The sequence below is a fragment of the Petaurus breviceps genome, unplaced genomic scaffold, assembly GCF_028583685.1.
Source record: "Petaurus breviceps papuanus isolate PSGF00001 unplaced genomic scaffold, PetGlider_PUasm1.0 90638, whole genome shotgun sequence".
In the NCBI taxonomy this organism is placed as follows: domain Eukaryota; kingdom Metazoa; phylum Chordata; class Mammalia; order Diprotodontia; family Petauridae; genus Petaurus; species Petaurus breviceps.
Genome location: NW_027187295.1, coordinates 5011154 through 5026381, shown reverse-complemented (window position 1 = coordinate 5026381; position 15228 = coordinate 5011154). Strand labels below are relative to the sequence as shown.

Genomic DNA, 15228 nt, shown 5'->3' with positions numbered 1-15228 from the left:
GAAAGAAAGAAAGAAAGAAAGAAAGAAAGAAAGAAAGAAAGAAAGAAAGAAAAGAAAGAAAGAAAGGGAGAGAGAGATAGAGATCTAAAACCAGAAACAACCCAATTCTGTTTTATATTCATCTCTTTTAAATGTATCCATTGTGGGCAGAATTTGTCAAAAACTGATTTAGAATGCTTAATAGCTAGTTGCATGAATCATTAGGTTACTGGAAGTCTTCTGAGTTTGAATTTACCTCCTACACTCAAATTCCTACTCATCTTAAAATGGACAAAAATAGAAAACAAAGGCAAAGCCACTAACCAAACCCCAGCATGGTTTTTAAGTTTTATGCAAGCATATTTAGAGTTTGAGACTTCAAAACTTTCTCATCGAGATATAAATGTTGGGGATCCAGAGAAACATGGCATAGTAATAGATGAACATTCCCCTTTTCTTTCCCAGAACCAGGCCTCCATCTTGGTCACTTCCCCACCATCTCCTCATCAGGGTGTCTATATTTGACATCACTCCCCTCTCCTCTCCTCCCACCAATGCAACCTCAGACTCTAATAGGCAATTTCTCTTTATTTTGCCTAAATCCAATCTTCCATGCCACTCCCTGGCCATCTTCATAAGACCTTACCTATTGTCACTATTCCCCTTTTCCAATTCTCCTTTATGTGTTGTCTTCTCCCATTAGAATGTAAACTTCTACTTCCAGGGCACAACCAATAAGATGTACTGAGAGGCCACAGGATTTCTAAAATCTTTCCAAAATAAGAATTATACACAATAGATAAAACTGCTGCAGCTGTACATGGTCCAAGCCCCCAGGAATCCTAAGGATGTAACAATCAGGAGTAGTAACAACAAAGAAGGCTAGTCCCTAAAGTGCTCGCCTAGCTCCCTCTCCCTCTACATCCCCCAGGCTCTGGGGGCAACACTTCCCTTAACAGAACCCAGTTCTGTCTCTCTTCTTTTACTCTCACTCAATGCACAGAAGCAAAGGTAGAAGTAAGTGGGAAACTTGCCCTACTCAGGACTACAATTTAGCAGAGTATTACACCACAGCAGTGCTCAGTCACAAAACTAAAAAACAGAAGGAACAGAGACAGGGTGCCAGTAGGTGTAGAGCTCCACCTGGTCGGAAAGAGATAGGACTACATACAGCTGACACCAGTCCTGCCCTACCACTTGAAAAAGAAACTGAACCCAGTGAAAAGTGACATGCCTAAGAAAGGAGGAGGCTAAGGCACTTTTAAGGTCCAGTACTCCAGAAAACTGCCCTCAACGGGGAAGAAGTCAGGAAATAAGTGATAGGAGAATAAAAGGAAAAAACTCTGAAATTATCAAAGATAGCAACGAAATGTCAATTAAAAACCTTGAACACATGCAGATAAATCAACAGCTAAGATTTTAAAAACAGAAGGGAATATGGCTCCCAAATCACCCAACAATAGATAATGCTAAATAAATATTTCAAGACAAAGGAAAATTAATCAATACCTGATCAAAGAGAGGACTTTATGGATTCTCAAAAGGGAATCACAAACCACAGCAAGAAGCTCCCAAATGCTTCATCAAGAGAGGAATCAGAATTGTGAAAACATAATTTACGGCCTGCACAGCAGAAATAATCAACAAAATATAAAAAAAAACTTGAATCCCCAAGAGCAAATCTCATCAAAGAAACAAAGCAGTTAACAATTCATTGGAATGCAAATATGAAAAAGTTGAAAGATGATCTGGAAGAAGAAAAGGGAAAAACAATAATCTTAAAAAAAACCTGATCTTTATAAAAGCAAAACATTGATTTCAAAGACAAGATTCACATAAACAACTTAAGATAAAGGTCTCAAAAAAGAACATCAAAAAAACAGAACATCATAATGCAAAAAAAAAAAAAATACAAGAAAGCTGTCCAGAAGTTGTAGATTCCATTAGAATTGATAAATTGCCTCCAGGAAAAAAAAAAGAATGTAAATTTCTTGAGGATAGGAACTATCTTGCTCCCTTGTATGTGCTTCCTAGCACTCCGCCTAACACACCTAATGCGCAGTAGGTACTTAATAAATGCTCTATCTTTCTTTTCTAATGGAAAGATTTGTGATGTTGGAAAAATCACTTAACCTCTCTGGAAATCTGGAACCTCTAAAAATGAGGGGTTTAGTCACTATGATTCTTAGTCTCTCTCTAGCTCTAAATCTATAATCTCAAAATGAATGATCTGGCACAATTTACATAAAAGATTTCTTAAACAACTGTGCCTGAAACTAACCTTGGAAACAGTTCCACACAGTGTTAACATTTCCCACATCCCAGATAGGATGAAGGTCACTGGATCACCCAAGAAGGAAGTTAGAGGTCATCTGGGCCAGATCTTTCTTTTTAAAGAGGAGGAAACAGAGGCCAAAGAAGGCTGTGACCTGTCCAAGGTCATACAGGAAGCAGCAGACAAGGAAACTGAATATAATCCTCTGACTCCAAACCCAGCATTTTCTCTATACTTCATTCACATGATGCTCATCCTAGTTTAGGCTCTCATCACCTCTTGCCTAGACTATCAACCTATCTGGTTGATATCAACCTAACTGGTCTCCTTCTACTCTCTCCCCACTCTGATCCATCCTCCACACAGCTGTCAATGTGATATTCCTAAAATACCACTCTGATCATGAATTCTCCTGCTCTAAAATAGCTCCAGGGCCTCCTAACTGTCTCTAGGGTCAAATTAAAGTGTTTTCTTTGGCATTTAAAGCTCTTCACAATCTGGATTCAACTAACTTTCCCAGGTGTATTAGTGATCATTCCTTCACATCCACCATGGTTCAGCTCAACTAGTCTATTTGCTGTTCTAGTGCATACCATTCTACCTTCCTTCTCCATTTATCTGAACAAGCTGTCTGTCTCCCTCCCCTCCTCTCCTCTCCTCCTCTCAACCCCCTGCTGTTGGAATCCCTCACTCCCTTCAAAGCACAGGTCAACCATCACCTTCTTCTACATGAAACCTATCCTGATCCCCCCTCTCAGGTAGTACTGCCCCTCCCAATTACTTTTGTGTACTTATATGCTGTTTCCTTCAAAAAGAATGTAAGATCTTTGAGGAGAAAAACTATTTTGTTCTTGCTTTGTTTCCCCAGTGCTAAGATAATTCCTGACACATTATAAATGCTTGTTGTTTTACTGATTGATTTCCCCAATTGCTAGTGTTCTGCTTGAAGCATGAGTAATTAATTAATGAGTAATTAAGAGTCATAATTTAAATAAATCTTTTTCCCATCTAAGAGATAAAAAATTTGGCCATAATAATCTTAAAACTGCCACACTAAGTCTAAAATAATTGTTAAATATATACTTTTAAGAGTAGAAAAAGCTATTTTTAACTAACTTGTTAGGGCTAAATAATTTTAAGAAAAAATTAGATCATTCTTGCATTAGTGAAGAGGATATTTACAGTTATATCTACATAGATCTAACATAAACCACACATATGCTTAGTTTTATCATAGTAAGTAATGATTTTTAGAGGTTTTCATAAGGTAGAAAAAGAAAAATCTGCATCCAGATGTGTGCCTTCTAGTCCTTCTTAACAAAGTAAATAATGTCCAGTGTAAATAGTTGTAATGTTTCATCAAGAGAGGAATCAGTAAAAAAAATTTATGTAAAAACATAATTTATGGCCTGCACAGCAGAAATAATCAACAAAATTTTTAAAAAAGGTAGAAATTTCTACCTTTGTTTACATGACAGTTCCAGGGAACCCTCAAACAGTTATATTTAAAGAAATCCATACTTTTATTGCTTAAATATGCAATCGAGAAGCAAAAATATCAATTGCTAAACATAAAATTTTTCTAGCATCTAAATAATACTCAGGTGACTGGATTTATACAAAGCATCTTTAATGAGTTTCTTTAATATTGGCTTTATATACCTTTTTTATTTGCTACTAACATATTGAGAGAAAAGCAACAGGAAAAGAATAATTATTATGAACGAAGAGTTCATCAAAGACAATGAAGAAAGAGGATAATAATCCTCAAAAGAGGATATTATTCAAACGAAAACAAAACTGTTCTGAACACATGAACTAGATACATGTGAGGTTAGGGCATTATTGTTATTTTTTAGCATCCAAAATACATATTACAAGCATGAAATTATGATAATTAGACTACAAATATGAATCTTCATTAATATTTTCCCAAAGTCCTTTATGCAAAGCCTCATGCTCTATTTAGCTGACACAGGAAATGATGGAACCTAGCTAAAAATAGAATGACTTTTTAAAATGTTGGAACATTATTGATTTCCAAAAGCTAAGTGGTAAAACATTGAGGAAGAGTGTTCATTGGCCCCAAAAGCCAACCAGACGTTTTGACAAGTCATTTTCATTTAGGATTCATGAAATGATTTTTTTACAGGCTTTACAACAAGCCAAGAAGAGAAAGAATGGATGGGAAAATGAAATAACTGACATGTGTCCAAGAACTGAAGACAGCAGAAAAGAAAAAAGGACTGAAAGGGAAAAGGAAATGTCTATGCAAAGCTAAATGAGGAAGACAAAGAAACAGTAGCCATCAAAGTGCCCAGCACAAAAGTGGATACTCACTAAAAGTGTTGAATGAATGAACGAACCAACGAACAAATGAATGAATGATCTTTGGACAATAGTGATGTATAAGGGAAATGAGAAATGAAAAAGCAAAACAGACTACCAAAAGCTGTGTTTGTTGAAAATCAAACACAAATTTATTTTATGGAATATGGGTATAAGATCCACTCCTCAGAATGTCCCAATGAATGTCCCTAACTAGTTAAATTGGAGTGACTTAAGGCCTATGAATTGGCATAACAACAAAAGTTTAAATAAAAAGTATGCAAATGTAGCATTGTTCAGAGAAAAGAAAATAGGATTAAGGGTCAGAAGGTTGAGATTTAGTACTGCTTCTTCCATCATAACTTGATCTCTGACTTGTGTGTGTGTGTGTGTGTGTGTGTGACCAATAATAGTATCAATACCCTCTGAAGTAATAGGAAGTTGCTGAGGCAAGAGACTTTCTTTTCATGGTCTTCCCAAAAGGCCAATATAGAACAAGATTAGTAAGTAAATAGTCAGGACTTCAAAAAAATGCATAAAATAATCAACCATCAAGTTTATCGCAAGAATCAATGGTGGCAGTTTGGCATGTAGATGTTAGGTATAATAAAGATAGCTTCCAATGGCTGTGAAAATGGCAGAAGCCCCTCATTCACTCCCTTTCCTCCCAACCATCCTTACCTCCCTTTAATAACTACGTACTCTCTACTATGCCTGCCTTATGACTACTACCATCATCAGGATTCTTGGTAACAGTATGTGGGGAATTTTCAGGAAGAGAAGGAAACTGAGTCACCAAACTGCTTGTGATCACTCCATGGGAACCGATAATAAAGAGGGGAAGGGAGAATGAGAGAAGAGGATACAAAAAATTAACAAGATGCCTTTCTACTCAGTGTTCCTTCCCTAAATCCCTCTTTAAATGCAAAGCCTTTAGGAATGTGACCTTGTTACCAAGTATAGGAAGTATGTTGAACAATGATGACTGCCTTTTTTTTTAAACCCTGCAAATAAACAAAATTATTCAGTAATGGCACATCCAAGATAAAGCATGTAGGAGTTATTTAGTTGACTCTATTAACCAATAAACCCAGAGAGGGCCAACATCTCTTTAAAAGGCAGAATAATTATGTACACATGCCAGAAGAAGAGACAACTGAATGCAAAGAAAAGGCTAAGAAGTCAAGTTAGGCAATCTGAGACTCCTATTTACTTTCTAATTCCCCCACCCTAGGATCCAATCAAACTGGTCTTCTTACCCATCTTACCTTGTTCCCTTTCCCTGGCTATCCTCCATACTTAGAATATACTCATTCCCTAAATCCATTTCTTACAATCTGTAGTTTTCTACGAGCTCAAGCACTACCTTCTACATGGAACTTTTTCTGATCCCTTCCCTTGTTAAGAGCCAAACCCCCAAATTTCTTTATATCTAGTATATGTTTTCTCCCCCAAGTGAGACTGAAGTTCCTTGAGGGCAGACACTGCTGAACTTTTGTCTTTCTATTTCTAGTGCATCTGACAGAGGTGTTCATAATAGTTTGTGGATTAAATGACTGAAGATCTCTGAAATCTTGTCAATGTGGATACTTCAGGTACCAACACAGATTAAGATCCCTCTGGGACTCAGTAAACCATTTTATGACTTAATGTGATTTAAAATTTCATCACTTAGTGGCCTATCTTCTGGTGAAAACCTCTCTCAATTTAACTGGGTTGGTCCTTGGACAACAGAGTCACACAGCTTGTCAAAGGGTCTGTATTTGCAGTCTTTACACACTGGCATGGCCTGATAGAGATTACATTCAGATGTTATCCCCTTCTAGAAGCCAGGGACATCTCTGTGCCAGTGAAACATCACAGTAGGATTTTAGTAGAGGACCAAAAAACTGCAAACTACAAAAAAAAAAAAAATCAGTAAAAATAATCAAACATTTATCAAGCACTTACTATGTGCCAGGCCACTGTGCTGAGGGTACAAAGAAGGCTAAAACAGTCATTGCCCTCAGGACATCACGTAGACAATGTGCAAACACCTATATACGGACAATATCTGTTAAAGGGATAGATAGATACACATTATACTTGTACTTTGTCTTCTCATCTAAATTGCTCTATAAATTTTAGGCCTTAATCAGTAGCACTTGTCAGTGATAACCATCTTAGTATATTTGCTTTATGGATGGTCATAAATATGCAAGATTTCTCCACACATCATGTTACAGAAGGAATAAAAAGCATGATTTTAACAACACCAAATTAATAAAAAGGTCAGATTTCCATGTTATAGGATTATTTACTTTAAACCCTTACTAAAATGAAGGTTATTTACAAACTTACATATAAGACAATGTGGTATAATGGAAAGAGCACAGAGAATGAAATCAAAGGATATGGCTTTAAATCTTACCTCTGAGACCTTTGGAAAGTAGTTTAATTTCTCTATGCCTCAGTTTCCTCATCTGTAAAATGAGGGAGGGTTGGACTAGATGGCCTCTGTGGTCCTTTCCAGCTCTACACATACCATGTTGGAATTTTCCGTCTTTACAGGTGATTTAGGCAGGGAAATGTATTACCCATTTCATGCTTCAGTGAACCACTGAATTTTAGGCAAAATATAACTTTAAACAAACTTAATGTTTCTATATCCCATACAAAAAGCAAGAAGAGCATTTGAAAGCTGTTTGAATGAAGTACACTTAGATTAGCATAAATTTTATCTAAAGTGTAGTGCTGCTTGGTCACATGGAAAACAAGCTCACAAATTTATTCTTTGAAACTTAAGTCAAACAAGTGTTTATTCTAGAAAAAACAATTACCAAGTACATAATAGAAAATCTAAACAAAGATTTTCCTCTCAAGTCTCTCCATCTCTCCTGACGTACATCTGACACCAGACCTATTTATAGCAGAGAAACACATGTATCCATACAATCTTTCAACCTCCATATCTTCAAAATGCAAACTAACAGGAGTCTAAATCATTATGGGAGCTACACAAGGGCCCTCTTGGGCAACACTTTCAGATCTGGGGAAGGTAGCATTTATATGGTGCCAACTTTGTGCCAGGCACTGAGTGCTTTAACAAACATCTCATTTGATCTTCACAACAAACCCACAAAATAGATGTTGTCTCCATTTTACAGTTGAGGCAACTGAGGCAATCCAAGGTTGTTCAAGATCACACAGTTATGAAGTATCAGAGGCGAAATCTGAACTCAGGTCTTTCTGACTCCAGACCTGCTGCTCTATCCACTGAGCCACCTAGCTGCCTAGAAAATTCAGTCATCATATTTCTTATTCTCTCTGGTATGCCTATATTAGATACCATGGGAACTCTAAGGTCCTTTCCAACTCCAAGTTGATTATAAATAGAGAGATCTCTAAGCCTTATAGACTTTCAAGGTTTTATGAATATTATGTATAGGAAAAATACAACCTAAGATGGCCACTTTAGAACAGAAACTTAATTTACTAAGGGGCCTAAATTGCCAAAGTAAACCTTGTTCTCTAGTTAGAATATACCATGTACCAAATATAGGGAACCAACAGTGTGACTACCCCTATGAAATTATATTTAGCAATAGATTTTGTAGGAAATTAAAGATTTAAAGATGTAAGGTTTGATTTCTTTAAACATTTCCCACAAATTAGATCATAATAATCAGATAAGAGTCAACATGGCATAGTAAATGAACTAGCCTGAAACTCAAAAGAGTCAGATTTCTAGTCCTGGCTCCACACTAGGAGAATGTGTGACCTTTAAAGAGAAACTTTCATGACAATTTCTATAATGATCATAATAATATAATGGCTAAAAGAAACTAATAATAGGATTGTTAAATTTTCTGTGTGGGCATTTATACCTTAGAAATTTGCAAATGCCATAAATCAAGGCTTGACTTATGGTTTTGATTGCCCAGATGTAAGAAAGTAATGGAGAAAATGTTAATAATGCAGACTGAATTTTAAGAGTGTAAAGTAAAAAAAAAAAAATACTAATAAAAGCACTTATATAAGGCTTTAAGGTTTACAAAGTGCTTTACATGTTATCTCATTTGATCCTTACAGCAGTCAGGTAGGTGTTAGCCCATTTTACAGATGAGGAAAATGAGGTTGAAAGAAATTACATTATTTGCCCAGGGTTTCATAGCTATTAAGTGTCTGAGGTGGGATTTGAACTCAGTAACATCCACTGAGGTCACCTATGTGCCTACAGTGAGAAACACATTAGCACCCTAATCAATGCTATAACAAATAATAATTGTACGGGGGGCTTATGATGAAAAATGCCTTCTGCTTCTCTGCAGAGGTATATCATAAGTGGAGAACAAAGCACACATTTTCACGAGGCTAATGGTTTTGTTTGTCTCCTTTATTATGATGGGGAGAGTATTGAAAGCATTTTTTAAAATCAAAAAAATATTTTATATCTCTGACACTCTCCCTATAAAACAAAGGAATTACCTTAGATGGTCTCTAAGGTTCCTCTCTAGCAGTAAAGGTCTGATACTTCTTTCTTTACCATCAACAAAGATGCCTTCCATCAAAAATATAACAGGTTATAATACAACATGAAAGATTCCAGATTGCTTTCATTGGTTGTATCTTTTATGAGTGTGAAAACATTCCAATGCAACTGGACTTTGCTAGCATTTTTATTTTACCTAACATTTTATTACCTCTCACTCTAGTTGTGATGTATTGTTAGGATCTCTAACCTACAAAGTATATAACATACACAAAAACTTTATGCAGAGAACTGTCTAAGTCACACTTAATCTTTCCATGTTCCCAGAATAAACACAATTTCCTATATTCTCAAGTTGGTTCTAGCAAACTTTATTTTTAAACCTGTAGTATAGGATCATACAAAAATGAACCCATGATACCTGTCCCACCTTATAATTTGATTACAGGTGGATCTGAACTATGGGTAAATAACCATAAACAAGGACTTGTTTTTAACAGCTTCAAGTCAAAAATTCACAAAATAAATGTTGTCCACCAATTTCTTGTCATTAATCTCATCCCAATACTTACAGGGTATGAAAGTGACCCTGGGTTCTTGAACACTATTCCCAACAGCAGAGAAGCTTTAGTAGGCCCTACTAAGCTATAAAGACTGAAAGTGCCAAACAATAGGTACTGTCCAAGGATTTGTCTGGCTAAATAAGGAGAGTTTCTTCATCAGAAAGTTAGCTGACAGGTGATGGATTTTTTTTTAAACAAAAGCAACATATAAAAATTTCCTAAAGACTAGAAAAGTTGCAGTTTATCTCAGAGGAAATGTCACCTTTTGACGAAACAGATATTATTGACAGCTTTAGATAAGGTCGTCTGTCCTCTTTTTATCACAGCTTAGTGAATAAACTATACGCCCACTGTGCCATGATATAGAGCAAAGCCTGATTTCATAAATTAATATTGTAGGAAACTTCCTCCTAATGCAAATGGCAATGCCTCGTTAATTTCAGTCTTTTGAGTTGCCTGGGGCACCAAATGGTTTAGCGCCTGGCTCATGGTCACACTGTTAGTACATGTCTGAGTCAAGATTTCAAGTTTTACTCTTTCCAAGGTCTCTCTATGAAGTAAACAAGCAGTTGTTGTTCAGTCCTGTCCGATTCTTGATGAACCATTATGAGGTTTTCTTGGCAAAGATAATGGAATGGTTTGACATTTCCTTCTCCAGTGGATTAGATAACCTGAGTTTATGTGACTTGCCCAGGGTCAAACAGCTAGTCTGTATCTCCCAGCTAAACTTGAATTCAGATATTCTGACGACAGACCCAGCCCTCTATCCACTGAGCTACCTCAAACAACCACTGCTTAATAAAATCACAGTATGGTGAGAACACTGCATATGGAATCAGAGAACCTAAGTTTTGAATAGCAGCTCTGCTACTAACTACCTGTGATCTTGTTCAATAAACCATAGTTTCAATCATAGCTTCATAATCTGTGAAATTAAGAAGTTATACTAAATGATCCCTACAGACCCTTCCACTTACAGATACAAAGAACATTTGACTTGTACTATATACTCTTCTGTCTGACTACTAAAATAACATGACACAAACTGAATTAAACTTAGTATACTTGTATAATCCTTTTCCCTTACTTGCCACTAACCCATAAAAATATAGAGTACAATTCTTCTCTTTGGGCTCTAGAAGGTATCAAAAAGTTCTTTCCATTGCCCCAAAGAGAACTTTTCTCAAGTTTACACTCCAAATTCTTCAAGGTGGTCAAGTATTCAGGATTGCTTATCTATAGCCATGCTAGAGGTCATGTTTAGAAAAAAATTTAAAAATTTTGAAGACAGAAAAAATTGCTCTGGGGTACTATATAATGTAATAATAAATTAATCAATCAAGAACTATTAATTGAGGGGCGGATAGGTGCTGCAATGAATATGGCACCAGCCCTGAAGTCAGGAGGACCTGAATTCAAATTCAGCCTCAGACATTTAACACTTACTAGCCCTGTGACTTTGGGCAAGTCACTCAACCCCAATTGCCCAGCCTTCCCCCTTCCAAAAAAGAAAAAAAAAACTATTAATTAAGCATTGTCTAGGTACAAGATCCTACACTAAGCATTGTTGAGTTAAATATATGCACATAGATATACATAGAAAGATATGGATAGATATTCCTTTCTCATTTTCTTTCAGCTCTAAAAGTCTATGATTTTATAATTCTATCAACTGTTTTATTAGTTTTATTACAGCACTGAGTGGAAGGTTTGAATAAGAAAAAAACAATACTTTTGATTTCTACCCCTTGCTACCACATAGCCATCCCCACAAAGAATATACTTGGTAAATTATAGAATTACTTGCCCTTACAAATCTCAGCACCAAGAATATGGCCACATCTCTTTTGACATTGGACAAGTTTGACACTATTTACCAATCTAATAGCACAAATCATGAATTTTGAAGAAAATTAAATATATGCCAACTTAATTTCAAATTCTTTCATCAAGATTTTTTCAATTATATCACTGTTTTCATTAACTTTAATTTTACATCAGAATCTATTTCCTAGAGCTATATGAGGTTTTAAAATTTACTTTTTTCCTTTATGTTCTCTCAAAATTTTTTACATTAGTACTTATATTTTCAGTTTCCATGACTATATCTTACAAAATATCATCACTAGTATCATCCCCAAATACAAAAGTCTTGCAGAGAGCAATTTTGTGACTTGTCTGGTATTACAAATAGATAACAGCAGAGCTTGGATTAAAATTGAGTATCAAGCATCAGGGTCAGAATTAGATTTCCTTTTAGTTTCCTAACTAATTCAGTCTGTTTTCTTTCTGGAGACAAAAAGACTTCGGGAATACGTGGATTCTCTATCTCCCATCCCCACCCTCATTAGAGTGTTTTATTTCATGTTAATAGTTTTAAGACTATCCAAGATTTTGTTCATTTATTCAGTAAATTTATAAAAGCACTAACCACACTCTAAAGCATCCCTCTGCTAACTCAATGAAAAAAATGTTTCACTATTTGAATAGTAAATTAAGAAATAATTTTTATTACAATTTCTGGAAGTATATTATTTTATAGCAATTTTTTTCTTTCTTAAAACTGGGGGGGGGAGGGTGTTCGTGTGTGTCTAATGTTTATCAAGTGGCCCAAGGCACTCTTATATTCTTTCTCATTTGATCTTCACAACATGCCAATTTTGGACATAAGTCAATTGGCAAAAAAACATGTAAAATTCAAATTCATCCCACCGTTGAAGACATCTTTAGTGGAATCATATGATCATAGTTTTAAAGTTGGAAAGGAGGTTTAAAGATCCTTGAATCCATGTGGCAAGCAGAATACTTCAACAAACAACAGTCAGCCAAAGTATCTGGACATCTTATTGTCATCGTTGCCAACAGCTCAACATTACCAGATTTCAAATGGGGATAAAGGTTTTCAAAAGCTCACAACCAAAAGGTTGATAAAACCTCTCCTATCCTTCCACCTACCTTACAGAACCTGCCAGAAAATCAAGAAGATAATTATTTTCAAAACACTCCACTCCATAGGAGAATCTAAGTTCTAACTTAGAGTGTTCTCAATTTAGTATTAGATAGCTATGTATTTTCAAAATTTTTGTCATTTCTATACAAAGTCAATTTAAGAGGAGCCTCTAGACAACAATAAAACACTGTATCATTGATATAAATATGAAAATGTTTTGATATCAACTGTGATAAGAGACAAAGATGACTAATATTGAATCAAAAGAGAAAGTGGAAAAACAAAGAATACAACTATGTTTCACAATTCAGTCCAAGTTATTTGTGTCACTTAGCAAAGGTAACCTGTATCTCAAACCTCCCTCCCCCCCCAAAATTAATTAGTACTGGTATAAAACAACAGAATAAAGCAGAAGTGGCAGCATTTTTTTGTGTGTGTTCTTTTTAAAAAGAACAGATTTCTTGTTAAATAAATTACATTCAATGGAATGACTCTTGGGGAAGTAGGTGTTTTGTTCTGTTTTAAATAATATGATAGACAACAGGGGAAAAAAAAAAGCCTTAATGATTAGGCTATGGTAAAATGTGCACAATTATCATCCAGTCTGGCACAAATGGATAATAATGAAATAGGCCTGTCCTCAAGTCTACTATTTAAAATATCTCTTGCAAACTAAAACGCAATATGAGTATTCCTACTGGAATAGTATAAACCAATACTCTTAGGAGAGAAAACAAAGAATGGACATAAAAATGTCTGATGTAATTATCAAAGTTTCAGAAAGAATCTTAAACACAGTTTTCTGTTTCATAAATTGGATTTAAAGATTTAAAGGATGAAAAAAATGTATGTCCTTATAAAATCAGTGCTTCAAGACGAATATCCAGGGCAGGTTTTCCTAACCAAGCAGTAAGCATTTGAAAAAGAAAGTTTTTGATTAAATACTGATAGAACTGTTACAACGCCTAAAATCTCACGTCACGAATAATGTAAAACAGCTGAAACAGAATTGAATTCTCAAACCCAGGAAGATAAATTCAGATAAACCCAGAAGTAAATTCCCAGAAAGAGAAAATTCAACAAGTACCCACATTCTTTCAAAACAGTGACTCCAAATTGTGTATTCAACCTCAAATCTGCCCAACCTCAAATCTGCAAAAGCCGGGAAGTTCTGGAGATAAGGCATGACACACTTGGGGTAACAAAGTAGCTATTGTTAGACTTCTGACAGTGTGGGAGAGAATCCAGAAAAGAACTCTAGGCAAGCAAAAAAGGAAGGGGAAAAGCGCACGGAACCCCTGGTCTGGGAAAACAGTAAAAGAAAGGGATGGTTGGAGTGTCAGGGAAGTGAAAAAGAGGGGACTGAGTGTGAAAGTAGCCCCAGTCCCTACACCTAGAAAAAGGGGCGCGGAGTGTGAGCCGAACTAAAAAAGTCTTTGTTGGACTTTAACTTTTTTCAATTGTAAAAGCTAGGACCAGGGGACCTAACCTCTCCTTACCTCCCATCCCCCTTTGTGGGGGACGGTCTCTTCAGCCCCCCAGAGTCGGAACACCATTTGTAGACCTGCTCCGAACCCTAGGCAGAGTACGCAGAAAAAAGGGAAGAAAAAAGGAAGGAAGAGACTCCCAGCTAAATTGCGGCCACTTACGAGGAAGGGTCTGGAGCGAAGAAATCCACCGCAAAGCCGAAGTAACTTCCCTCCGGGCCAGAATACTCGGCGGGACTCTCCACGTCTAGGTTGAAGGCTCTGCAGAGAGGTGGCAGGGGCGGCAGCAGTAGCAGCAGGAGGCCCGGGAGAAAGAGGTGGAGGCAGCCGCGCCGGAGGTGGAGAAGCAGTAGCGGCAGCCGCCGCCGCCGCCTCTTCCCCAGCCAAGGGGCCATCTCTGAAGTGCGGTGCTCAGCGCCTGTCTTAGCTTCCCAGCCACCCCCTCCTCGGTCGCAGCTGCTCCGCGCCCCCCTGCTGCAAGTTATAGGAGACGAAGTTTCCTACCGCCCCAGCCACGGAAGGGAGGGAGGAGAGCAGAACTGACTGTGATGTCCAGGAGGGAGGGAGGCTCTCCCGGCAGGGGACGATTTTCTCTTGGGATCGCTTCGTGGGCTGGAGCTCTGGCTGGCCCTCCACGCCCGTCCTCTTTCCCTCCCACAATCCCTCCCCCTTAATCCCGTCTCCCTCGGCCTTCCAGTTCTTAGCCGGGTGCTTAACTCTCTGCTGCTGGCAGAGCACTGACCTGGGAACAGAGGGACATCCCGGCCTTAGTGCAACCACGGCTGGGAAGAGTAGGCGGAGAAGGGAGAGGAGGAGGAGCCGATGGCTCGGGGGTTGTTGAGATGTCGGGGAGAAGGAGGAAGTGGAGGAGGGAGGGAAGGCAGGCAGTCATCCGAGTGGCAAAAGCCCTGCAAACTTCCGTGCCGAGGGCAGGCTGTTCTCTAACCCGGCCGAGCTTTGGCTGAGGCGCTCCAAATTCGCCCGGCCTTCGTCTGTTGCGCGGATGCCAAAGGAGGAACTGGAAACGGGATAGGAGAGAACAGCTGTTTACTCTGAGCCTTAAAGGGTCAACCAGAGAGGGCTTTGGGAAGGGGGCGGGGGAGTGCTGAAGAGCAGAGTTGTGGCAAACAAGATGACCCCAGTGAACACATTTTTTCTCTTAGCGTTTAAAAGCT

The 15228-nt window shown here is 37.5% G+C and overlaps 1 protein-coding gene and 1 long non-coding RNA gene across 2 annotated transcripts in view; one reads left to right on the top strand and one right to left on the bottom strand.

The window, feature by feature from the left end:
* Positions 1-15051, bottom strand: part of ITGAV (integrin subunit alpha V) — a 116244-nt gene extending 101193 nt beyond the window's left edge. The window contains exon 1 of the mRNA XM_069064512.1: positions 14216-15051. Within this exon, the coding sequence (XP_068920613.1) occupies positions 14216-14448 (233 nt within the window). The 5' untranslated portion in view covers positions 14449-15051. The remainder of the gene's footprint in view (positions 1-14215) is intronic.
* LOC138143314 (uncharacterized) overlaps positions 1-15228 on the top strand; it is a 358919-nt gene that overhangs the window by 237402 nt on the left and 106289 nt on the right. The gene's annotated exons all lie outside the window — the stretch shown is intronic.